Here is a 27,755-nt window from a genome sequence, read left to right on the forward strand (position 1 = left end):
TCTGCGGTTAAGTTCCTCCGCTCCCTGCAGGGCAAGAGCACGAAGAGAACGTGCCGGTCCACGATACCCTGTATATACCTCTGATATATACATACTCTTGTATATAAATACATACATACATACATACATCTCTCTTTCTCTCTCTCCCTCCTTCATGTACCTCCATTTTTGATCGCGTTACCGTCTTTCTCCTTCTCCTCCTACTCCTCCTCCTCCTCCTCTTCCCCCTTTCTCCTTCGCGATGCCATTTTATTCTCTCGTTTTCTTCCTTTCGATTCGATTCGTATTTACGTTCAGTACTTTAACCTCGATAGAAAGCTCGACAGAGAGACCTTCTCGAACCATATGCTTCTATTCCTTTTCGCTCCTGGAATTCTCACTTTACGATCCTATGGAATAGCTTTACCATTTTTATGACCTCGCTGGCACGATCAATATTACGAGCCGATCGAACTAATAACTACTGGCTTTAATAATTTCGTTCGATGAATAAGCGGAACCACTCGTTACTCCTTGCTTCTTGATTTCTAACAGGTGGTCTCTATCTCGATTTTTTATTTTTATCGAAGAAACATTTGAATATTAGAATTCAATTTTATTGATCGATGGAATATTTTTAATTTTTTGGAAAATATTGTGTCATTAGAAGACATGTAATAAACAGCTGTATATTGGATTTTTACTTTATTCTCTTTTTTTTTTTCGCAAAGTTTCAAGTACATTCTCTTCGTTTTTTTCGTTCCTAATATTATCGTTTTTTTTTTTTTTCGTTGTTACGTGGTTCTCCTTTCGCCTCTTTTTATTTCTTTTCAGCTTCGCAATCTCATTTTGAAAGTCCATGATCGTATCGAGATCATGTTTGTTCTCTTTGCTCCTCGCACTTGCCACGTTTTGGAAAAATATTAACGTTTTTATATTTAAAATATTGAAAGTACTTCTATGTTAATATTATTCTAAAATAATCTGGATTTTTGAAATACATACAATTTTTGAAATACAAAAATATTTGCGATAATAGAATTATTATCTCAATATAATTTCGATTTTCGAAGTACAAATCTTTCGTTTTAATAATAAAAAAAGATTTGTAAAAGTAGAAATATTATCATAACATAATTTTGTTTTTCGAGATACAAACTCATCTTAGTAAAGAAAAATAGTTGCAAAAGAGTTATTAAGAAAAACGTGAGATTATGGATTGACTCTGATAGGAAGTTAAGTTTCATAAAGGAAAACGCTTGCGTTCTTCGTTTTCTTTCTCGTTTCTTCGAAGGAGTAGTCCAACAGTACCGATCATGGATCGGTAACACGCAACATATGCTAATTTCTTGCCTCGGGGGAGCGAAGCGATGCAAGAGGATCAGAATCGATCTCTCACGGGTTCTACGTGTGCTTGGCGTATCTCGATCTGCCTCCGATACCGTCGAGGTCACTGAGGTGCCGATGTTTTCCCGCGCATGCTAGATCGATAATCGAGCTAGATCGTACTCCTTACGTGGGCGTAGATCTACGCTGTTCCCTTTCTGATAGCCGCGAACCAACTTTATAATACTATGGATTTTCTAATCGGATCGTATTTTCCTTCATAAAGAATCGGATATCAAATCATTATCATTAGCTTTATGTATTTTATTTTATTAATTTTATGATAGACATTAGATTCAAAAGGTTTTCTTTTTTAAGAAATAAAGAAAATTTTGTAGAATGTAAATTAGAATGCGTTATAAGTTATAGCATAAAACAAAATAGAATTTCGTTATTCTGTTTCGAATTATTTTCAAATTACTTCGTTTTCAAATATATATATATATTATTAATATTATTTCAACATGAAAGAAAATAGAGAGAATAAGAGAGAAAGAGAATGAGAATCTTGGTTTTAATTTGTATTAGGGATCAACGATCTTCGATCGTCTTTCGCGATATTGATAAGCGTCTTACCTCGATTCTTGCTAGCGATCGTTTTCTTAGTCACGGAAGAGGATCCAAAGAGCGGATTATGGATCGATCGAACTCGTTTTATAAGAAAGTACGAATAACGCGTTTCTATAAGGAAGCAGAAGTTCAATGCGGAACGTTAAGATAGTTGTTCTTGGTTCAAAGCGAATCGCATTACTTGGAGCTGAGCCAGCTGCTGTATGGAATGTACTTTGCATCGATAAGCATGCGTTCGACTCATCGAACCGCGCGATTATCGCGAAGCCTCCTTTAGAAATCGGTAGATATATATATATATATATATATATATATATATATATATATATATATAAATACAAGGATAGATAAAGTCATAGATTGGAAAGAATTCAAAATCATTTCTTATTGAAAATAAAATAAGAAGGTTTCTAAAGATTCTATTCAATTTATAAGAATTCTTTACATTTATTCCTTATTATTAAAAAAAATGAATAAAAGAGAAAATCAAAAACCAATAATAAAAAAGAACAAAAAAATCCCATTATGAAGTTTTGATAATCGACGCCACGCCTTGGAAAATCACTGTATGTCTAAGGTGCATTCTCTTGGAACGTACAGATTAGATTTAAGTGAGTTGACGATTAAGATGCAATTAAAAGGACGACACATATGAGAAGACATCTTCAACAAAAAGAACGAGTCGATATAGACACACCAGACTACCAGACTGAACCGTTTGCTTCCTAACAAGAAATTCGGTTTCCCACGTCCAACTCTTGGTCGACGATACACCTGGCCTCGCTCTTCTTTTAATTTCAGGGCAATCCCCTTTCGAGATTAGCCAGCTTCAAAGAACAAGAAGATCGTCGCTTCGTCGGTTAAACAAGAAGGCTTTCGAACGATGCGAAATCTTTAACAAACAGAACGTAATAAAGAAGCCTCATCTATGCACGCGAAAGGAATACAATCGAGATATGTACATACTTGTTATGTCAAGCGAATCGATTATTTGCTCTGGTATGTGCATCAATAGCATTTATCGACGTACTCGCTACAATATCGAGCTCTCATTATTGTACCGATATCGAGCAATTTGTTCTCTCTTTAAACTTCTACTTCCGAATCCTAATACGATAGTTGTGTACGGAGAGATAATCTTAATGAATAAGAAACTTAACGCGTATAATAGGAAAATACAAAGCGTGTTTAAGTATATCTATAGATACGTCGAGGAGTAAGGTATCGCGTAAAGTTCGTTTCGTTCTCTCTGCTCTTGGCAACGAACGTTATATTCTCTTTATCTTACATTACAAAATCAAGACTCTCTAGTACTGTTTCTTTCTCTACTTATGTATATCTGTTCTTCTCCTATTTCCTTTCTCCCTATATATATATGTCTATCTATCTATTTATTTATCTATCTATCTATCTATCTATCTATCTTTCTGTCTTTCTCTCTTCCATATACGTAAAGTATATATACAACCTTCTTCTCTCTTTTCCTTTAGTTGAATTTTTCCGAATTCAGGATCGATGAAAAATCCCACCCACTCGCTTCTTACCCTCGTCATCCACCCACATTTCGTTTCGAGACCTGCCGGTGCCTGTGTGGAACGAGCGATGTTCACCATCGATCAAGCTGTTCGAGCTATGGCGAAAGAACCAAGCTAGTATCTTCGTACGAACCTTTCGACTTTTTCGATACTTCTCCACACCTTTCAACCTGACCAATCGATGACACGAATAAATTCTTTGTATGACACAAAACTTTTTAAGAAGATGCAGCGATCCATTTTCGATCGGTTCATTGTTCCATTATCAAATTATTCGAAAGTTCCACTTATTTTAAATCGATTTTTATTTATAAAATTTTGATGTCACTTTCGTTATGGTTAATGTTATTTCTCTCGTTATATACCTTTTACAGTTTCTCTCGTTTGATTTTAATGAAATTACAATAACGTAAGGCAAGCACGTTGATTGATATCCCTTTAAGATAATCTCGTGAAAATAATTTTCTATCTCATAACTGAATGACCATCTGTTAGTAGTCTTCGTTCTCTTCCTTCAGGGCTGTCCTCCTCTTTTTTCATCTTCCCTTCTCTTTTCTACTCTTGTCGCAAGTACATAACTAAGCCCTAAGGGTAAATTACGAAAGTCCGCGGGTGAAAATGATTAATAAGACTCGCCATGACTATTATGCCGCGTACGAGCGATTGCCCCTTGGAATTCTGGCTTAATTGAATCGACTTTAAAATCCCATTAGTGAGAAAGATCGGCACGTGTCATGTCCGTTGGCAGTCGAATCAAAATGATATGTTATAGTCATGCTTTTATGCTCTTTCTTCGTAGAATAACGATAGACAACATGACAAACGCTAACCTTCGATTTCTCTTCGAGAAATTAAAAAATAAAATCAATGAAAAAATATCTATTAAATTTTGTGATTTATACAGACAAGTAAAAAGTATTGAATTGTTTGGCAAATTTATGTCATTTCGTCCTATACACATAAAAACGTATCAATAAATCTATAATAAAATTAGTTTTGTACATATATTGTATTAAAACGGGACATTGGATAAAGTTTTGATAAATATTTTCTTGGTAGAATTTAGTGATTCATTTTAATTTTGTGTTTCGTTAAATATAACAAACGATAAAGTAAATTTTCATAAGTGGATACTTTTTAATTATAAAGAAGACAAAAATACGAGAAAACGATAGAAAAGATATGTGCTGTTTAAGAAGATGATGCTTTTAGTTGATTTCAGTCTTGAAGACTGACAACACGCGGGAAAAGTTTTCAACACTGGTGATAACCAAATCAAGACACCGATAGATAACCAGTAATAGAATAGAGATATTAAATTTATTAAACCATTCACGAGTATTTAGTAAAGTTAAATAAATCGGTAGAAAATTCCCGGACAATATATTCAAATTCGATGATGGTTGGTCCATTCTCTTTGCTATTATTAAGAATTTTTTAATCGTCCTTCGTTATGCTCGTCAAAAAAGGAACAAATTAAAATAACATTGTTTATGCGCGTATAAGGATCAATTTTTTGTCGGGCACCATCGTAAGATCGGACTTTGTTATACCGCACGGACATGTTGACTAGAGGAGATGCCGAGAGGAGGGAAGATCTCTCTTCTACGTTGTACCGGGCGCCCCCCTACTCCCCCTTGTATATTCTTTGATCTCGGAGAATGAAGAGAGGGCGCGCGCAATCCCACGAGTACATAAATATCTGCCGAGCATATTGAGCGGTCATATTTCATTCGAAGGGAAAAAAGCGAGCGTCCCTCGGAAATTCAACATCTCAATCCGTCTCTCGGATCTCGTCAATATTCCGAACGGTCAATTAAGGCATGCCTCCCAGATGTCTCCTCTTGATCCAGTATACATAGTACGTACATATATGCTTTAGTTCGATAGAGATGTCTACCGGAACGGTATTACGTTCCGCTGTATTTTTCGTACTTCTCTTTGACATATTTTCTTCTCTTTTTACTTTTTCTCTCCCTCTTTGTTTCTTTCTGTCCTTGTTTTTGTCTTTCGAATATCTCAACAAATGTAACGTATCGGAGATTGAAAAAAAAAAGGAGAAGAAAAAGACGAGATATCAAACGAGCATATAGAAGAGAAACTCAGGTTTAAATATAAAGAAGTTTATTCGTAAACTTTTTCATTTCAATGAGACGAGTGGATAAGTGGATACGGATAAGGGATAAGGAAAGAAGAGGGATGAGACCGACGAAGGCAAGCAGGCGTAACTCGCCTCTTAGTTTAATGGCTACGAAAGAGCGAACGGTCGTGTTATCGCTTTAATAGGTACGTTTATGGAAAGCACTTTAGCCGATATCGGTGATGGAGAGCTCTCTCATGGTACTCCGACGAATCTTGAGAGTTTTATCGGCCGACACGTTGCCCTTTTTGATCGCTCGTAGTCGCTGGGACAATTCGTATCGTTTCTTCGAATCAATTAATCGAATTTGCATTTTGTAGGTAGGTAGATATACAAGACGTCGTAATCGTCGTTTATTACCGTCAAAGAAATTAGTTACCAAGTTAAAACGTGATGCCCGACAGCAGTCGATGAAAAAGTAAAGAAAAATATTGTGGTGAGTTTTCAAGTGGTAATTCTTTGCATTCACTTAATGTGGGTCAAGTCCTCGTGAGGCACGTGCTCGATCGAAACCTACATTTTTGATCGTGAAGTCGATGCCTGTCTGCACCTACGCTCGTTTAACCGAACTCGACGAGCTTTCCGTACAAGATGGAACCAAGACAGAACTCTGAAACTCTGAAGTTAAGAAAGAGAAAGAGAGAGAGAGAGAGAGAGAGAGAGAGAGAGAAAGGGAAATGTGAGATTTTAAGAGGCAGGAGATTTTACTCCTTCACGAGAAACGGTACTTTCCAAGTACCTACTTCAAATAAAAGAGACCCTTCGTCTAGGCAAGCAACCACCCACGTGGATATAACTCTGGCGCAATACTTTCCTTTCTATATGTATTTCCAACGGCATAGTTGATTTATACTCGATGCTAGAACGCTTCTCGAGAAGTTGGATTTAAGCTAACAATTAACAGACCTCGTTCGTAGCGATACTGCCATTTTCTTTGATAATGTACTATACAACATGTTATGTTAAAATTTCTATTGAAAAGTTTCCCTTTATGTGTGTAACATTAGACAATTGTGCTTATCATACATATGTATGTACATCAGGGTGGTCGTTGTTTGGTCTGTTGAGGAATTTTTATGAGTACGTCCCTCAGTTTAGCTCAAAACAAATAAAAACAAAAAATCGTTCTCAAACTTCTACCCTTTATTTTAATAATAACTTATCTTTTTCACATTCAAAGGATACAGAGATTTTAAATATCTTTAGATATCATAGAAAAATATTGGTTCCTGTACTAATATTACGTGTATCCGAAGTACTTTGTTTGTCGAATATAATACAAAATTTTGTCGTAATTTCTTGCGTCATCATTTGCTAGAGTCAGGGAACTATTTGTAATAGAGTGAAATCACTCTGTAATATTTATTGCATGTGATATTAATTCTTTGTAAGAATTTTATTGTAAACTCTGCATCAAATTTACAATTTTCTTTACAATTTCATTAATCGTTTCAGTAGTTTTATCTAAGAATATTCGACAAAAAAAGTACTTCGAATATATCTGATTTTTGTAGGAGTCAAATTATTTCCGTGGTCGTTGTTTTTTTCCAGAAAATGTTATTTAAAAATATTTAAAATCTTTATGATGTTTAAATGTAAAAAAAATATGTCTTTCGACACGTACCTATTTTTACGATTAAAACACGTTTTAATATTAAGATAAACGTCTCAAATTTGATAATGATGTTTTTTCAATTATTTCGAGCGGAATCGAAGAGCGTACTCACCAGAAACCAAATAATATTGATCATCCCAATGTATATATCTGTACCGAGCATCTCATCTTGATTGATCCGTACGATGAATGTCAATGTTTATAATATGAAACTTACACGGATCGATCAAGATATAATATTTTGCATAAATTATTCGTGTCTCATAGTTTAATAGGACCTAACGCTGTTCTCAGACTTATCGCTTATGACAAATAGAGGCACTTAGAACTTACTTTTCCCTTTAACGAACTCCGAATTAAGATCCGCGGAGACATCATAAGAGCCGAGGACGATTAGTAGTAGTAACGTCAGCCCGAAGATGTTGAAAGTCGACAGCGCTCCTGGCCAGTGTCGGTGGTTGATGAACATGATGAGCTCTCATGCCATCCACGAGGTCGGGGTCCTTGCCAAGGTGACCTTGAGAACGCAAGCCTCTTCTTCGCGTTGTCTTCGATTGTCACGAGGGTGAGGATAAAAATGATCGGTGGAGGCTCGAGGGCTCGTTCTCGGCGTTCTTGCCATCGCTGTCTTTTCACCGGGCTCGGTGCATATCCGGTGTCAGGATAAACTCGACGACAATGATCTGAGAAAGAAGAAGAAGAAAAAAAAAGCGGAATAAGAAAAAGAATTTCTCACCTTTTGTTCGGCTAAAATAAAATTAGGTACTACATTCACAAAAGGAAATCAGCGTAAATCATCTCAGCAGTTCGAGATTATCTTACCACGTGATGTTACGCGTATAAATCAATAACCATTGCAAAGAGGAACGAGTTATGCGACTTATATGGCTCTCGACTCACTGGATCGGATCCAATCGGATCATCGAGTGCCTTGTAATCGCTAAGAGTATAAAGACTCGTATGTTCAACGTATGTATGTACTATGTACGTTCGAAGAATCTTAAAAAAGCCTGTTCGAATCTTTATCCTGTAGAACTCTTAAAGGATCGATCGACGAAAAGAGCATGGTTTCTGGTCGTCCATTCGGAAACGCCGGTTTCGAAGGTACCTTTAAGTAAGTACAAGCTTCGTCCTTTTACGCCTGCGATTGTTTCTCGCTCCGATCTGCTAAGGACTGCCTTCTTTTTCTTTGTGAACGAGAGAGAGAAAGAGAAAGAAAAAGAAAGAGAGAAAGGTATTTCGGAGACCGAGGTATCGAAGGTGTGGAACCAGAAGAAGAAGAAGAAGAAGAAGAAGAAGTGGAAAGAGGTGGAGAAAGAGGGGAAGAAACGAAGAAAGAGAAACGAGAAAGACAATGCAGAAAGAACAGCAGGTGTCTGTTCTTCTCCAGTCCTTCTTCTTTATTGTCCTTCTCTTTCTCCTTTTCTCTTTTCGCTTATTCGTCTCCTCCTCGTCTTTCTTCTCGCTCGTTCGTACATACACATATACACACGTACGTACATACGTACGATCTCTAGCCGAAGGCTACTCCCCCTGGCACTCACGAGTTCTCCTCTTTGTTCTTTCGCACTCCCCGTAGAGTGGCAAACAGGAGTTGCCTTATTTGGAGGAGACAAGGAACGATCAACTTAAACAAATGACATCAAGCAAAGTTTCGCCGAGGAGCCTGATTACCCAGTGCCTCGTTAAGGTCGCCGTTTTAGAGCATTGCTATTAATTACGATCACCTCTTATGTTAAAGGGAGAACACGCTGACAAGGAGCCACCATATCGTGTTGCTCATGATTACGAAACATTCCCCTTTCGCCCTCTTATATATCGTCTCTCTTTCTTTATTTTTATTTAATACAAATCACGTATCTAAGATATACATTTTTCGAACATTTTTCAAATCGGAAAGAACATTGAAAGGTATCTTGTTCCTCGCGCACACACGCATACACATAAATTCAAGTTAATTTTGATTCCCTTCTACAAATTTTCTTAATCTTTGCATAACACTCTAAAGTCTTCGAGTATAAGAAAGTTGAACGAAACGCGAGATGATCGTAAAAAAGAATACAAGACTAATTATACTCTGAGAAACGGTACGAACCGACGATAGAAAAAGAGAGAGAGAAAGAGAGAGAAATAGGAAGATAGAGATAGAAATAGAGATAGAAAGAGAGCGAGGTACATAAATTAAAAGTCATCTGGACGTCTGGCAAGAAGTCTGAAATATCCTTCGAAGAGTGGAAGGAAGAAAAGGATTTGATGAGGAGTACTGGACGACCGAACGCAGAATGCCGTGGATGCCGGTGGAGAGTTTCGAAAAGGAGGAAAAAAAGTCGAAAGTCGGGATACAGCGAGGCGATTCTCTCCTTCCTTTTCTTCCTCTTCCTCCTCTTTCGTGTCGTCGTGGGTCCTCCTCCTCGTGCCTACTTTCGCTTCTCCTCGTCTCTTCTGCCAGACCTTTCCCATCCTCTTCCTTGCCCTTTCCCCTATTCCCTTTCTTCTACCTGGCCCTGTTCATTCTGTCCCTTTCTCGACTATAGAAGCGGCATCTTTTGAGGGAGAAATCGGAGCAAAAAGGCCAGGAGGGAACACGGCGAGCAACCGTGTTAACTGCGCTGCTTATGCATTCATATCCTTGTTTCGCGACAACCTGCTGATTGTTTCCACAAAACGCGAGAACCCCCTTGTAGTCGTCGTATTCGAGGCCGGTTTTTCGGTGAGTAGTAGCTGCTGCTATCGACGAAGCAAGCCGGTCGCTCGACCGTAGGTGCTGTTTAAGACGCGAACTCGACCGGCAAAAAGAACCAATTTGTATGCGGGTGAATGCTCCAACTCCATTCCATTTCTCGCTCCTCCACTCCTTATTATTCTGATTATTCTTTCTTTGTAATTTTTCTACGAGCAACAAGATAACGGACAATTTCTTCTCGGTTTGAGAGTTTAAAGAAAAAGATGAAAATATTGTAGTAGGATAGTCCGCGATCCTTGCTTAGACCGAATCGAATCGTGCTGGGAAGTAAGATGAACGAGATAACGGAAAGGAATTTCTTCTTTTTAGTCGAGTTTAAAGAGAAAAGATGAACATATTATAGTACATAGTTGCGATCTTTACTTTGATGTTAACTTAGTTCGAAAGGAATAACGGAGAATTTCTCCTTGGTCGAATTTGACGAGAAGTGAAAATATATCGTAATGGATGTTTGCGATCTTTCGACGAATGTTAACTTAGGTCGAATCGAAGGGATCTGGGAATTACGTTCCTTTCGCTTAGTCCTGCAAGTCGTAAATTAAATTGGTGTGCGCTTCGTTGGCCGCTTCGAATGGAAAATCGTTCTATAAACGGTTTTCGCGAAATGTGAACCGCACACGTTGTCAGAGAGTGTGTGCCGCTACGTGGGTGGAGTTGTAAAGGCGGCTACTAGAGTAGCTAGTATATATATCTGTGTATATATATATATATATATATATATATATATATATATATATGTATAGCTACTACCGGTAGCAAACATCGTAACGTAATTTACTGCTATTTACATGCGTATAATGGACTCTGCCGCATGGTTTTATCGCTTTTCGTCGCTTTTATCATCGCGAACGATCGTTCGAAAGGCAAGAAAGTACGAACTCGAGAGAGATTTGCGAGAGTGACTCGTCGGCGAGTTAACGCGAGGTATCTACATACGTATAGTAATCTAATAGCTATGATACTCTGCATCTCACATTCACTTGAATTCAGCACTTCTCTCAAGAGAAATCTCGAAGTGTCGACGAGACGTTATCTGAAGCACTGACGAATTCCAGAGAGAGAGAGAGAGAGAGAGAGAGAGAGAGAGAGAGAGAGAGAGAGAGAGAGAGAGAGAGAGAGAGAAAAAGAGAGAGAGAGAGAAGAAAGTGAGAGAAAGAGAGATAAGAGATGATCGAAACGTTTCCTTTTGATCCCTTAAAATTCTCGATTCAAAGTAGCAAAGATAAAATCGAGTATCCGAAGAAGATACGCGTCGGTCAGAGATGCTTCCAGGTACTTCGAAGAGAGAGTATTACGTCTTGAAAAGAGAGAGACAGGAATCGATCGTTCATCGATCGTCCTTCTTTTTTTCTTCTGGTTCGGATTATGCGATAATGGAGCGAAGAAGAAGATCCGTATAAAGAAGCGTGGAAGAAGGAGCAGAAAAAATTAAGGAGACGCGCGCGAATAAGAGAGAGAGAGAGAGAGAGAGAGAGAGAGAGAGAGAGAGAGAGAGAGAAGAGAGAAAGATAAAGAAAGAGAGATAGCATAAAGAGGAAGAGGGAGATAAAGAAGATGAAGAATAAGTCCGAGTTAACGGTAAAGTTGGACGTGATCGCAGTCTCGATGGTTTGGTCTCGCGAAGGTATATCATGGATCCTCTGTCTTCCTCTCTCTCTCTCTCTCTCTCTCTCATACTCCTTTCGATCCTCCGTATATCTCTGGCACGACGACGAGCCCAACAGAGAGAAGGAGGTTTGATTTAGAACACGGCAGAACGCCGCTGTCGGACTGCCTTCCGACAAAAACGAGGTCTGCTTAACCAACCGAGAGGTTTGCCGGTTCCAGCGCCGGCTCCAGCGAAGCTTCACTTTCCCACTGGCCCGTATATGGCTCAACATTTTATCTTATATAGCCTTCGTAGCTAAGGATCGCACGATCGGATACCATGAAGCTGCGTCAATCTCGAACACCCTGAACTTTTCGATCGGTTGGAAGTTTCCTCTCTGCTTTTTCTTCTTTTTCTTTTTCTTTTTAACGAAAAATCATGAAATTTTAAATCGTCTAACGAAACGATATCCGAAAAAGAAAGGAAGAAAGAAAAAAATCAGAGATAAGAGAAAAGAGAAGTGGATCGTGCAAGGGGAATATTTCGAAGAATCTCAAGAAGCAATTTCTCTTTCTAGAGAGTCGAGTCAAGGAGGGTCGTCTCGTGCTTGCTCTGGATCGTGACTCTAAAGGTTCGTGAAGGAGCGAAGATACTCGCGAGATCCCTTCGTGTTCCTTTCGTTTCTTCTTCTTCTTCTTCTTTTCTCTTCTCTTCTTCTCGGAGAACGATCGATTCACGAAGCGGCATTTAGAAGAGGCAACAAAAGCGATTCTCTCACGAGAGTAACGTCACGATTAAAGCGAATAGCATTACTCTCGTTCGTGCAATGTCGGGGGAGCGTCGTGTCGTCGATTTTGCGAGTGCTCGCTTAACGTAACGTAAAGAAGAATCCTTGGGATTTGCTTCAACTCGTTCTCTGGCGATTTGTCGGGAGTCAAGAGATAGAGAGGAGGCCATAAAGGTGAGAAACGGTTGGTGAGACGGGTCGACTGGCCTCAAGCGAGGAATCATTGTTGTTCCCCTTGCCTTCCACTTCGTCCAAAGGACGAGCAGTAAAACCGTACGATAATTATCGTCCAGCGCGTTGCACGACGCGTTTGCGACGTCGACTCTCGCCAACTCTCGCCAAGCTCATTATCGCACCCTACGAAAGCTGTTCTCTCTCTTTCTTTCTTTCTCTTTATCTCTTTCTCTCTCTCTCTCTCTTTTCTTCTTTTCCCTCGGACGTCTTCTCGCGCAACCTATAGCATACCGATATACGACGATCGATCGGACCACAAGAAAATTTGTAGTAACGTATTTTTCAAGTACGTACTATATAACTATCTGTACGTAAATACATACGAGCTATAATTTCATGTAAAACCCACACCTACTGGTTCTTCGTAATGTCAACGATGTGATGTCTCGTTAGCGACGCTACGTGGAGTTTTTTTCTTTTATCATTAGAAGCGCCTTTTTATGAACTTTTATAGTATTGCTATACGATGATATGATATATGCATTGGATCTCTTTCTCTCTTTATTCCTTTCTCCCATGGTAACCAAGCAAGGTAGATTTCTCGCGACGTTTAAAAAATTCTCTTAAAGGCGGCACTTCCAGGAGACAACTTGGAATCGGCAGATCCAGTAGGATAAGAATTCACGGGATCGCTTCTGGCTCCGTATGGCGTGACTTTAGCACTCGGATCTTCTTCGCTCATGGCACAATGCCACGAAGTAGTAACCGGCTGCACGGAGCCAAGCTCACGCTGCTGCACAGCTTCTTTCCTTGTTTCTTATCTTCATGATCTTTTCTTTACCTCGGCACGGAGTGTCCCAACCGGGTCGAGATTTCATGCGAGAGTTTTATCGACGATTTACGAGAACGATTGAACGTTGCAAAATGTTGTTGTACTTTGGAATGGATGTGAAATAACGTTGATTAGTTTTATACTGTAAACTTCACAGATCGATTTTTCAAAGTAGATGAGAAGATGAGTTTGAGCTACCATGTTGCAATTTACTTGTCCATGGACGAAGCTTTATTACGTTTTCTTTGGTAATCATTTTCTGATTCGCGATACGTATACGTGGAAAGAGATCGTTGGATGCTGTGGTCCATAAACGTTGGTCTGGAACGATATCTTCATATATGGTTTGAAAATCAGGTAATACAGATAATGTGGCGTGGATGAGTTTGCCAGGTGCAATTGCAGGTAAAATCGCTTAGATAAGATACGGGTATTTATGGTACATATGACCAGCAATAAAAATATTTTATATTTCGAAATGAATCGAGATAAAACCTAGTATCGGTCAAGTATTGATTTTTTTTGTTCATCTGTCATTAATCGATTTTATCACATTATAGTATAAAATTTAACATACGAGAGTATCGAAAAATGCTACATTATATTTTTATTACTTTCATCTGTTTAAACTTCGACGTGACGTTTTCGCGATGATGTATTCACCATGAGCCGTTTTGCGAGTAAAAAAACTTACATTCAAATTCAATAATCCTTTTGTTAGAAACCGTACTAATTTCAAAATTTCATTAGTATTACTTAATAAATACGATATAACTGCTTTTGCGTCAGTTATTGTAAAATAATAGTCGTTTGGAATAACAAGTATCAGTATCGGAGAAAATGAATCATGTCAAGTGTATCATTAATGCAAATATATCACGTCGTGTTCCATCAAGTAAGTCTGTATTCTTTTAATTTATTGCAAATAATATCCTTGTAGGAAAAAAAATATCAGACGTGAGTCTAATCCTTTTCGAGGTTATACGGTCGAAAAAAGTATATTCTTTTTCATAGATACAAGAATAACACATTGTAGCAGTTGCAAAAGTGAAGTGAGCTTTAAACGACGCTCTTTCAAAATACGATCACCAAGAGTCGATGATACCTTTAAATTAATCATGAGAAAAATCTATCAACTTTTGCTAGAACGCCGACGTGAAGAAACTAGAATTGGTAAAAAAGCAATAATTTACGGACAATCAGGAACAAGATCAAAATCTATTTCAACTTCAGTTAGAAAGTTCTTATCAGAAAGAAAATTACCATTGCAATACATCGAAAATGTCACTCAGAAGCAAGAAGTTAGATTTAGCAGCAGCTCTACTATGTGCTATGATCATAGTATAAATTGCGAAGGCGATCGAGACAATCGATCGTATGCACAAATGATAACAGCTTATAACGAGACTATGATGACGATTTACAATACACCCAATATGATTCCTAATCGATCGAAGTCTAAAATGAACGTTAGATTATCTAAAACACTTTTCAGAACTACTTCGACCTTGTCCTATCCAACATATAATATTGAAAATTTTACTATCAAAGAGAGCAGCGAAGAAACTTCGACGACCGATTTAACATGCGCAGTCGATACAAATTTCAATCGTTCTAGATCAATTGATAATAATTTTTATGAAAAAGATAAAAAAACCAAGGACCTCGAGACTCGGACAGTTTCTAAAACAACTGAGCGTACATATGCGAGTATCATAGCTGATTATAGTGCTGCTGTGAACAAAGATCTTACTTCAGACAAAGATGAGGATCATCTTCCAAATTTATCAATGATTTCTCATTCTCCAATAAAAGTTACAACATCAGAGACGACAGATTTCATTTCGTCTCCTGTACTTGGCACGGATTCTCGTAAACAGATAAGTATAAATGAAGAAATAGATTGGCTTAGAAGAGTCGATAAAATTATTAAAGACCTGAAAAAATCAACTGGAGAGAAAGACAAGCAAATTGATAAGAACGTGTCTAATCCGAAAGAAACAAACATTTTGAAAAGCGTTACGATAAACGAAGCTGCAAAAATCGACACAATGAAGTTTATCGAACTAACATCAGAGGAAACTTCGTTTTCTGAGAAAAACGTAAATGAAGAAAGTTTAAAGAATTACAAAGAAAAACAAGAAATTCGAGAGATCAAAACGGATAAAGTCGATGATATCAAAATGACTAGCCGAAGTTCATCACCCACTTACAAAAATCCAACTACGTCGAATCTCACTTCCACTTCTAAAAAGACTTGGTCACAAATACCAAAAAATACAGAATCAAATATTTTGCACGATCCACAAGTTGAATTACGAATGGTACCGTCTGGAAACGAATCGGTCGTCTCCGTTAACTTAGAAGGGATTACAAAAGTAATGGAGTCGAAAAATCCGAATTCGAAGGAATTGTCCATTGTTGTGTCGAATAATAAGAAACTTTTGTCCAAAGCGTTACCAAAAAATGTTAAAGGTGAACAACAATCAAATTCATGTTCGATGCATATTTCTATTAGCGAAGGATCGTTACCAGTAAAAGAACTCGAATTATCCCTTAATGGTAAGCCAATTTCAGACGTTAGAAGTATCAAGGCACGTTCAGAGACTTTGAACGTTCTTACTTCGTTGGACAAAGTTGAAATACGTGTACCTTACGCTAAAGATAATCTTAATACGCTGAATCAAAATACGAAAAACATTGTGAAAAATGTAGAAAATTCGGAATCCGTGCTGAAATTGCGAATAGCAACTGCTTTTGATGACAATAATCCTCCTATTACATCTGGTGACACAAAGAAGTTATTACATAAACGAAGTGATCTCGAATCTGATAGTTCAAAAATGAAATTGGCTCATGCTGAAGATAACAACGTTAACGTGAAAATGTCGGAATTATCATCAACATCGATAAAAAGTAAAGACGAATCGAGTATTCAAAAAATTCCTGTTAAAAAGGTGGAAAGACCAAGTGAAACCAATGTGAAGAAAACTTATAAATCCGATAAAATTCAGGAAAAATTCGAACGACCTACGTTCGCTAAAATTAAAAAGGATTCTTTGGAACGATCAAACGTTTCGACGTCTGTCAGTTCTAGGGACGATGTCAAGAAAAATGAGGCAGCAGGTGATATCGATTTGAGATTTTCGAAGACTTTTAATGATAAAGCAAGTATGAAGAGTAATTTGAACGTTCGAAAGGGTGAAGTTCCTGAACCAAAAATAGTTTCAAATAGCAGCGGAAAAAGTATTGAAAATGAATCTTCTAAACATACAAATTTAAAATCTGTAGCTACTGAAAAGAGTACGGTTAAAAGTAGCGGTTTGACTGATAAAGCTGCTGTAAAAAATCCAGCTTCTGAAAAAGCTTTTGGAAAATCTTCTGAAAAAGCTTCTGAGAAAACTTCTGTAAAAGCTTCTGAAAAAGTTTCTGGAAAACCTTCTGATAAAACTTCTGAAAAAGATAAAGTTATATCTTTGGCAGATATTGTGGCCAAGCATTCTCGTCGATCTTCAGATGGGAACTCTTCTCCAGTTTCTAATAAACCTAAGCCTAGTTCTGGTAAGTCAGATGGTCAGAGATCTCCACGGTCGAATAAACATGATTCTAAAACGATCGATGATATTACAAAGAAATTCGTTTCAAATAATCAATCATCCAAAAGTGACTCGTATGATGAACGTATGTTATCAAAGTCGTTACCATGGCGGTCTGATTCGTACACCAAATTAAAGAAAGAAGAAGATAATCAGAAAAGTTTTTCAGCGTCAACGAATGTGACGGATAAGCAAAAAGCAAACCAGTCAAATCGAACATATGCTTCGAATGATAAAGTACAATCAAAGTTGACGCAAGATTCATTGTCAAAAGAAAAGAAGTCTTCAACAAAATGGCAGAATCCATCTGTTGAAGTTAAATCTAGCAAAGTAGAGAACAAGTACGATATAAAAGATTCAATGACGTTTTCTAAACCGCTTGACGGTGAAAAGACATCGAAAAGTTCAAGCACGTTCAAAAGTGGAAACGTTCAAATCACACGCGATGATCCCGTTCTTGTCAACGAGAAAACTACGAGTTATTCGTCTTTGAATGCGGTAAAAATAGCCGAGGAAAAGTTAAATAAGCGGAACGACGCTTCTTTGAAGCGAGAAGTAAAGAATGTTAGTACGGCGAAGGAAGTAGAAAGTATGAAGAAAAATGTTCCTGATGAGAAACGTTTAACAACGGAGAAGAAAGATAGCGTTGGAATACAAATGAAGGAGTCACCGAAGTCTGATGCTCTTATGAAAAATATCGATCCTGGAATAAATCCAAGTCAACAAAATGTCGACAAAGTGAGGAACGAGAAATTAATTCGTCACAAGGTGGCATCGTTTGAAGAAAAATTGAACATGCAAACGAGCGATAAAAAGGATTCGTTAAATGACGTGGCGAAGCAAACGATGAATACGAATGATTTGAAGGACAGCAAGATAAATAATATTTTTAATTCCATGAAACCGATAGAAAAGAAGAAAGATGGGACTTTGATAGATTACGGTGTAAAAGTGGCATCGAGAAAGAAACCTGAAAAATTGACAAGTCGAATAAAAGATGTGGCAACGAACGAAGTTGCAAAAGATAAAGTGAAAGAAATGGATTCGATTAAGACGACGATTAACGAGAAGGCAACGGAAAAGGAAAATCAACGTTTGGATAATCGTGATGAAATTAAAAGCGGTCAATTGACTAAACCGATCACTGTACCTATACAAAGTCCGATAAAGTATAGTCCAAGAAACGTTGAAGTTAAAAAGATGGATAAAGTGACGAATGAATTGAAGTCGTTGAACAGTGATAATGCTAATAAAGGAAAAACGTTAGATTTACTGAAAAAAGAAGTTAATTTAAAAGCTATTGATTCAAAGAACATTAAAAATGATTCGTTGCGTGAAAAATTAAACAAAACATTAGAAAAATTAAAGGAAAATGTGCCAAGCACTAGAGAATCTCAAAAGTTTAAGCCTGTAAAATACTTTGATAATGATCCTATAAAGGATATCAGTCCTTCTACCAAAGAAGAATCCACAAAAATGAAGAACACTCGTCCAAGATCGGACGAAGGAATAATACAAAATCCTTCGAAATCATTTTCGAGGAGCAATACAAACACTTTAACGGATTCATTAACTGAAACGATACTACGATGTCCGTCGAAGGAATTAGAGAAAAAAAAATCCAAAAATTTATCCTATAAACATCCATCGAAAAATATTCAAGAAAATAGTAATATAACAGAAAAGCCAAAAGGATCTTCGAATTCTATAAATTTATTAGTAGACAACACAAATAAAAATAAAGGTGATTCCTCTGGATCTACAAATCATTCGGGAACATCTTTGAATCCCTCAAATTCGAATAATTCGAGTTCGTCCAAGAAGACAAAACCTTATTCCTCAATGGCTATAGAGTTGATAAAGTTCAACAAGTCACATAAATATAACTACAAAGAAACGGATGAACAAAATAACGTGAAAGACGAGTCTGCTAGTAAATTAAAAAGGCCAGAGAAAGAATTGGTATATGCCGTTTGGTTGCAACGTAAAAAAGAAACAACTGACGATAAGATGTCTTAACGATTATTAAATATCCAGAAACATTATTTATCGAATTAAAAAATTTCAAATTCTTCCAGTGCTTTGTAAGTTTGTGTAACGAAATAAAGAATAAACGAATACATAGTAGAGTGCAATCGACGAAGCTTTATTCCATTAAGTTCTATACACATGTAATTAAATTCTCGAATGACTTGAGAGTCTCGAGAAAGGATGCATAGTCACTATAGAGAAGACTTCAATACGCCTTGCGCAAGAGTAACCGCTTTTCGAACGTCTGTACGTTTTATTGGCGGGCCACGAGCGCGCAGGATTGGATAATTAAAATTCTCATTAAAAGCCGGTGTCGGCATCCTGAAACGCGTTGCAGACAATGGCTCCTGAAACGAGGCCGCCAGGGATCCAAAAGATAAAATGGGCTTGAAGGAGCAGGGGGAGGTGACGAAGGAGAAAGGAAAGGGCATGGATGGGTCTGTCTAACTGGCCATGAAGAAGGAAAAAAGCCCGTACTGATTCTTCTTTAGAATCGAGATATCTCTAAGGGATCTTAAACTCGTGTTCTCCCTTTTCTTTCTCTTCTAAACCCTTTTGTAGTGCACATTCTCGCCATATATATATATATGTATATATGATGTATGTATGTATGTATATAGATTATGTAACAACGGTTGTAAGTATTTAGAAAATTTCTTACGTAGAACATAGCTATTCTTTTATTAAATTCATAAATTTCCATAGTAACTGTCGTTTACAAGATTAACACGTATATATTATGTATATACATGTATATATTATGTAACAATGTCTGTAAATATTTAGGAAAGTTCTTGCGTAGAACATCCCTATATTCTTTCATTATATTCAACAATTTGCATAGTAAGTGTCGTTCGATGGAAAGAAGAAGCCGCATGACACATCAACCCGTAGGAAGGCCGTCGAAGGCTCCGAGGTCGAGCAATCGGTGCATCGTGATACCTGTCATTATGCCGATTCGTGGCTGGCACCAATTTTGGTCCCAGTATAAAGTCCATTCTTAGCGATAGGGTGAGGCTACATCGTCGAAGGGCGCCTTGGTGCGTGCCAAGGACCGAAACCCATTATTACGCAGGCGTTTACTGCGAACATAACTTCGTTCCGCCAGCTTGCCAGTCATTCCAAGTAATGCATCTCGAGAGAGTTCGACTTGGGGTTAAGCGAACTTTTATCGAGAAGAGAGATTCTTTTTCCTTTCTCTCTCTCTCTCTCTCTCTCTCTCTCTCTCTCTCTCTTCATCATTTTTTTTGTAAAGATTTTTAATGTGTTTATTCTTTTGCATTTACGAAGACTCGGACCGTGATTATGTCCATATATTCTTCTTTTGAGGATTTGCCTTTCGGCTTGACGTTATTCGATTTTCTTTGGATTCGTTGTGTAATTAATTATTCGTATACGAATTTCTCATTATATATCTGAGAAGAAGAAGAAGAAGAAGAAGGAAAAAAAAGAAAAAATAAAACGAAAAGAAACGATCGGATAGAAAGTGTAAAGTTCACGCGCAAGTTACTCCTGGCGATAAGGCCGTTAATTATTGAGAGCAGCCAAGAACATCGTTCATCTAGAGGAATGCAGATGAGTTCTGGTTCCCTCTTTCCACTCCTCGACATTCATCTTGGATCTTCAGACCTCTCTTTCTCTCTCTCTTTTTCTTTTTCTTCAAGCTACCTTCTCTTTCTTTACTTTCTACCTTCCTTTTTTCTCCTTCTACGTCGCAACGCAAGTCGATCTGACCTCACGAGGGTCCGGTTCAACCTCGCGGCCCTACCTTACGCAGTTTTGATTTATCACGGCGTTCCTTGCAATTCCTTATAAATATCGAGGAACAACTCTCCTCTATCGTTCATCGTTCATCTCCGATGAGAGGAGCCATATCTCAGAAAACCTTACCGACTTTTCCTTAATCAGTGATTCGCAAGTTTATTCTTCTGCATTTGTTTAATACGAAATGTGAAATGTGAAATGAAAAAGTTAAAGAAAAAAAAAGAAATAAAAAAGAAAAAAAAGGAAGAAAAAGAAAAAAGAGACAGACAAAAAGAAACAGACAGAAGGTCGAAAGATAAAAGTTCGAAGAACAAGAACCACTTTGAAAGCTATCAACCTTCTCGGTTAATGACTCTCACTTACGCAACACACGTATTCGGGATTGTCATTTGCATAATGCTTTCATTCCTATACTTATACATACATACATATACTTTATACATATACTCACGAAGCGAAAGAAAAGAGAGAGAGAGAGAGAGAGAGAGAGAGAGAGAGAGAGAGAGAGAGAGAACATTACGAGAATACAACACGTGTTGAACGCGATGCGCTCGTAAAAGTATTCGAGTTACGATCATCAAAGAGCCGGATTCCAGTGTATCCACGGGCGTGCTATAAGTATGGTATACTTCATCGATGTTGGCCCTTAAGTGGCCCCTTCTACTCTCGTAAATTCACGGTTAGATCGGCGAAATGGTCGGAGCCAGTCAAGGTTTCGAATACGATCTTACGTATGATGATACGTACACGCAAGTCGATCTCTTGCGTCTTCCAAATACGAAGAAAAAGAATTTTTTCAAACGAGAGTTCAAACTTTATCATCTCGAGTCTGTTTCCAGCTCGTGCTAACGTTCACACACGAACACACATATAGGCATACACATACGCTTTAACACACTTTGAAATCGCAAGGACGACGAGATCCCGCTATTCCTTCGAATTCGATGCGCTTCCGATCGTCCTTTGTTTGTTTTAATTATGCACTCGAGACAAGGGCAGCATCGTACCTTCTTCTCGTAGCTACGTATCGCTACCAATACCGATTTCTCTCTTGCGCGACTTTTGTATTATTTATTATCTTACAACGGATCGTCGCCTTGCCATCGAACAACCTCTTTCCTGTATTGGTTCGATCAGGGACGATCTACTTATATGATGTTACGAGGAAAATAGCATTCCGTTGATATTTCTTTTTATATTTCTTTCTTTTATTTATTTCTCTAGCTCTTTTTAACCGATCTTCATACGTCTATTAAGAGAAAACGTTTTATCTTTTTTTCATCGACTCCGTTCTCTTTTCTTCTGTATATTTTTAAATAAGTTTTAATTCTGAAGTGTCCCCGTAAAATTTGCAACATTTATTCTGGTTAATCCTTTCGAAGATAAAATCCTCTTCTCCTGGAAGATTTAAAGAAGAAAAATCACGAGTACGACGAGCACCTTGTGAATTTCGTTTCGTGCTTGGTTGCTTTCAAAATCTTTCTATCTCTCTTTCTTTCTCACTTTTTTCTTCTTTTACTTTACACGTTCATTCGCTCGGCACTTAATCCTTTTCGATGGACGAGTAAAAAGAATTTGAAAGAGAGATATCGAGATGCTTGGAATGGTGTAAGATAAAAAAAGAAAATGAGAAAAAAAAAAGAGGAAAGACCGATAAAGTCGCGAAATCGGCTCTTTCGAAAGAGGTAATCCTCTTAGGACGGTGCGCAACCGATGTCCATATGAGCGACGACGAAATCGTTTGAGAGTCGTTCCTTAGCGAGTGCGATGCTTAAGTCGCGAAATTATAGAAACATCAAGGCTTCTTAAAGCGTAAGCTCAAGCCGACTTAAGCCTTTCCTTTCCTATGCTTTTTCCATGGTAGTTCAACGGCTTCGTCGACAGTAAACAAGATTTCCGAACGTCAAGAAATCGAATAGAACAGCATAATTTTGAGAATCTTCCGAGTAAGAAAAAAAAATTTTTAATTTCCTTATATTTCGAGATAACTTTATATCGATAAGTTTTTATCGAAACTACTACGATTAAATGTCGTGCAATATTGTCTCGTTTTTCAAACGCGAATAAAAAAAAAAAAATTCACACGCTTTAATATCTAATTTTTATATTTGAACGATGGTGGTCTTTAACATCAATTGCAAAAATACTTCTACGTTATTTCGCTTTAAATCGATTACTTTATTGCTCGGAATGTCTTGGAATTTCATGCTTTTGCATTACCACAAAAGAAAAAGAAAGGGAAAACAAGAGGAGCAAGATGTCTTCGATATATTAGCGTAATTCGCTCTGTCCACCGTAAGGTAATGGGGTAATTGCTTTGTGAGTCTCCGCAAGCGTATATCCTTTTTCATCCTGTCTCTTTTCGTTGCCACTTATGGGCTCCGTCGTCTTTTTAGCACGAGCCTTCGTTCTTGAACATTAACGATGCTTTCATCGGTATTTTACATACGGCTTGTTTCAGATTCAACTTTTTTGCTTATACAAATAAACTCGTGTTTCGGTGTTAATAAATAAAATGCCATTGAATACGTTTAGATTTTTAACAAATAATAATAATGAAGTTACTAAAAATTCTAATGATAAAATAGGAAATCGTTGGATTCGATTTTATATTCCAGACATCGACGGCATTCGATTTTTCAAAAATAATAATAAAGATATTCCTAATATGGAATTTCTTCCTTGACGATCGTTCCATCCTCATCGCGAAGGTAGACCTCCATAGTAGCGGCGTTCTTTACGTTGACAAACGTGGTCTATCTTGGAGATTCTCGTCGCCTCCCTCGATCTTCGGACTTTCTTATTTTTTCCTGTCTCTTGCTGTTGACTGCAACGCGCCAAGTAACGAATAGACTATTGTCGCGTCAAGGTGCTATCGGCTTTGCATCTTTTCCTTGTTTTCCTTTCTCTTTCTCTATTTTTCTCTAGAAGCGAGAAGACCGCGAGTAGATCGTAGCTTTCGAGTGGAGTCTTTCTCGAATGGAACAACTCGTAGAAAGTCTTACGGAAACTTTGATCCGCTTCTTCGATTTGGTCTTTATCTCGTATCTATAGATTCCGAACATCGTTTTTATACGATCGTTACTCGTGTCACTCGTGTCAATGTTCTCTTCTCTCTTTCTCTCTCTCTTTCTTTCTCTCTTTCTATCTCTCATGTATAGGAACGCATTTTCCACGTTGAGTGTAATCGAAAGTCGATTAAAGTGCGAGAGACGATGGTGCTTGACTCTCGGTTCGTTTCTCTCGACCGTATCTGTAATGAGAATCGAAATCCTCCAGAGTTTTCTTTCTCTTTCTCTTTTTCTTTATTCCTTTTGCTAAAGATATACATTACGATATAAATAATCCGTTCCATGGTGGAGCATATACCATTAACTGCAATTGTTTCTCAAGCTTCTTTTTTACATAGTCGATTGTTCGAAATATAATTTCAAGAGAAGGGACGATGGAAAAAAGAAAGGAAGAAAAAGAACATTCCTATTAATCTCGATGATTTCTTGCAGTACGAATATCTGTCTTTCGCATATTCGATGTTGTGCAACGTTTCTCACATTTATTTCACGATGAGACTTACGAAAGAAGTCGGTAATAAATAGTGACTGCAGAGTATCTAAAGACAGTTTTAAAGATCGTGACGATGTTTGAAACTCAACCACGAAGATAAGAAATTCGTATACTTTGGAACGCGAATTTCTTTCGAAGAAGAACTTTCGATATACCTTCGTCCAATTGGTAAGAAGGAAGGATCTGCATACGACCCGAGTTTGGGCCAAGTTTTTCTTCTCGTACAACGAGCTCGTGAAAACGTGAGAATGGCCAGACAGAGAGAGAGAGAGAGAGAGAGAGAGAGAGAGAGAGAGAGAGAGAGAGAGAGAGAGAATATAAGGGATCGTCGAGAATGCGTATCGCCTGGTAACAACGCTAGCAACGTTAGTGCGTGCCACAGCGTATAGACGATTTGCGTTAATGCGCTGGCATTCGGTATTGAGGAGGAAGGAGAGAATTAACGTGAGAGGGCAGCTTCGATCGCATCTATGTACATACGAGGAACGACTTTTCCATTCTAACGAGGCTTTCCGAATGTCGCGAGTGTATCCTTGCTTCGACGAGAGGAGTCGCTTCGTTACTATAGCTCTGGTCTTTCAAGGTGGATCGCTTTGGAGGTCACAACGCGTTCTCGCCGTGGGAAAGTGTTCTCACTGTTCACCGATCGATCGGTCATGCGACATTTCTCTCTCTTTCTCTGTTTCTCGAGTAATTCGAATATGCGAATGAGCGTGTTACTAGTTGTAATATCTATGCATCTAGAGAAGCGTTCGAACATTTGTCGTTGCCTTTGTTTAATGAGCAATGATAGAAAAGCATGGATAAAAGGTGCACCTTCTTGATTAGATCATCAAGAATCGACCACCGGGTCTTCGGCAAATGGCGATTCACCGGGCAATGAAATGCAATTTATTCAGGTTAGGGATCACTCCCTGCGAAGATACAGTTCGCTTGACGCGTGGAACACCCAGGAGCGATGAGAGAAAGAGAAAGAGAAAGAAAGAGAGAGAAAGAGAGAGAGAGAGAGAGTCCGGAGAGCTCGTTATACGAGCAATGGGAATGCGACGAAGACGACGTGCGCCGCTCGTGGTGGACCACCCTGTTCGAAAGGAACAGAGAGGGATCGAGGGACAATGTCTTACTTGAATTTACTATCGGCCCTGTATTCTCCGTAACCGTTTGGCTTTCTTGCTACTACGAGGTCCATCGTAAGTTGCTTGGGAGTTCGCTCATCGTTCAAGGTTCAAGTTTTCGAGTTCATCATATAGCGTCCTTCATACGAGTCTAAATTCACCCTTCCAACCATTAAACAGTCACAACATGCGATGTCCGGTTCAGGAATGGAGGTCATCGCGATCGAACTAGGATCGATGCGTAACGATAGAAAAATGATTAACACTCGTTAATTATACTCAACACTTTTCTCCGCTCTTTCGCTCCATCTATGTCGAATCAGCTGACTACGCATACGATGATGTCACCGTTGCAACGCAGCCGAGGAGGAGCGACACCCACTCGAAAGGAAAACACCTACTTGCTTAGCGTACTTGTTACAACGTCATGAGATCGGAGGCCTCTGATCGCTTTTTCTTCTTCTACTATGTATACGTGTAAACTCAGCCTCTTCTTCGTCTTCTTCTTATCCTTTTTCCACTTCGCGTCTCTCGAGCCATCGATCCTCTCGCAATTTCTCTCCCACGCGTCCAACGGTCGCGCGACCGACTCGCGTCCACCTCGGGCGCTTATTAGAACCGCGAACGGTATCCTTTGTGAGAAAGAGAAAGAGATAGAAACAGATCGATAAAAGAGAAAGAAAAAAACGGCAGGATTTATCTACGTCATCGAACATCTTTGAACTTACACCTCTTTTTCTACGTTACATAACTTTTTTACACAGACAAATCTTGTATTCTTTTCTTTTTTGGTATTTTATTAATTAGAATATTTTTCGAGAAAGAAATAATAGTTTGTTTTTTCTTTTTAAAAAAATATATCCAGTAATTAGATTCTATCAAAATAATTCAAGACTATCTTTTCTCTCTCTTTTTCTGTCTTTCTTTTTCTGTTGAAGAAACCAATCACTCGTAATACTTGCCGAAGGTTCTTTGTTTGAGGTAAAAAGATGGATCGTGAATTGCCATTTCTCCTATGGTTGCTCGTGGATCATGACGAGCGCAAGAGTATTAGAAAAGTTTCTTATCTTCTCGCGTTCTCCAAGAGAATGTAAGAAAACCTTTGATTTTAACCAAGCAAACATGTTCTCGTAATTCTGCAAGAAATCTAAACGTTGAATCAAATTTCATTCGAAGAAAGAAGGGAGTTGAATTGATCATCAAACGTGAAATCACCGATCGAAACCGAAGCTAAACGCTAATAACATCTCTTCGAGCATTTTTCCACTCGATTCGTCTCGCTCGAAACCACGTCAGAATTATACCTACGATCAGTCGAACTAATAAGCACGTGTTTCGAAACGGAAAGTTCGATATCTCCTTTTATTTATTTATTTTTTTTTATTCACATGAAATCGAGAGCATAATGATAAAGTTTCTAGTATCCTTTCTCTCTCTCTCTTTCATTCCCTTTCTCTTTCTCTGTTTCTTTCATTTTTCAGCCCTCCCTTGATTCGAGACACGTCCCACGGAGACTTTTCTTCGAGACGACCGAAATGCACTGTCCTCGAGACGAACGTGTCGCCTCTTTTTTTACCGGAGAGAGAGAGAGAGAGAGAGAGAGAGAGAGAGAGAGAGAGAGAAAGAGAAAAAGAGAGAGAGGAAAGGAGGGGTCGCGTCTTCGCGTTTGCCACGAACCTTTCAAAATATCGAGCTCTTCAACGTATAATAAGACATGCCAGAACTTTGCTTCGAACACCTCGGACACATGTCCATCGTTTACCCTCTTTCTCTATTCCTTGTGCTCTCTCTCTCTTTCTCTTTCTCCTTTCTACTCTTATTTTCTCTCTTTCTCTCTCTCTCTCTCTCTCTTTTGAAACGCGTATACGTCCGCCACTCGTCAATTAGAAGCGACATCCTCGGCGACACGAAAAACCAGACCGGGCTAGTACCTCGAATCGGGACCGAGGGGATTCGAAAGAATGACATTAACATACCGAGCGACCTGCCTTGAGAAAAGGGAGGAGAAACAGAGAAGAGAGGAAGGGTGGACACAGGAAGGAACGGAAGAACGAAAGGATTGAAAGGAAGAAGAGGAAAAGAAGAAGACGAAGAAGTAGAAGAAGATGATGAGGAGGGGAAGAGAAGGTGAGACACGAGTCTAAGAAAATCGACGAATCCGTTGATTCGAAGATGTTCGGGACAAGAAATCACGATGACATCGGACTTACACCAATTCACGGCTTTCGAGAAACCGAAAGATTCTTTCCGTTTACCTCGAATCGATCCCACTTCGCGCCTGATGGATAATTAAGGGGTTCCACTCGATTCCAACTTGCTTGGCGTCTTCATTCGAT

The 27,755-nt window shown here is 38.4% G+C and overlaps 1 protein-coding gene across 3 annotated transcripts in view; it reads right to left on the reverse strand.

Annotated features, from left to right (window-relative positions):
• The window catches only part of LOC127065573 (epidermal growth factor receptor), a 113,976-nt gene that overhangs the window by 12,411 nt on the left and 73,810 nt on the right, over positions 1-27,755 (reverse strand). For 2 of the 3 annotated variants that reach the window (XM_050998093.1, XM_050998099.1), the window contains one exon: positions 7,559-7,908. The exons of the other annotated variant lie outside the window; for it this stretch is intronic. In XM_050998093.1, the coding sequence (XP_050854050.1) occupies positions 7,559-7,694 (136 nt within the window). In that variant the 5' untranslated portion in view covers positions 7,695-7,908. The remainder of the gene's footprint in view (positions 1-7,558; positions 7,909-27,755) is intronic. 3 annotated transcript variants of the gene reach the window in all.

Source organism: Vespula vulgaris, chromosome 1 (assembly GCF_905475345.1).
Source record: "Vespula vulgaris chromosome 1, iyVesVulg1.1, whole genome shotgun sequence".
NCBI classification, from domain to species: Eukaryota; Metazoa; Arthropoda; class Insecta; order Hymenoptera; family Vespidae; genus Vespula; species Vespula vulgaris.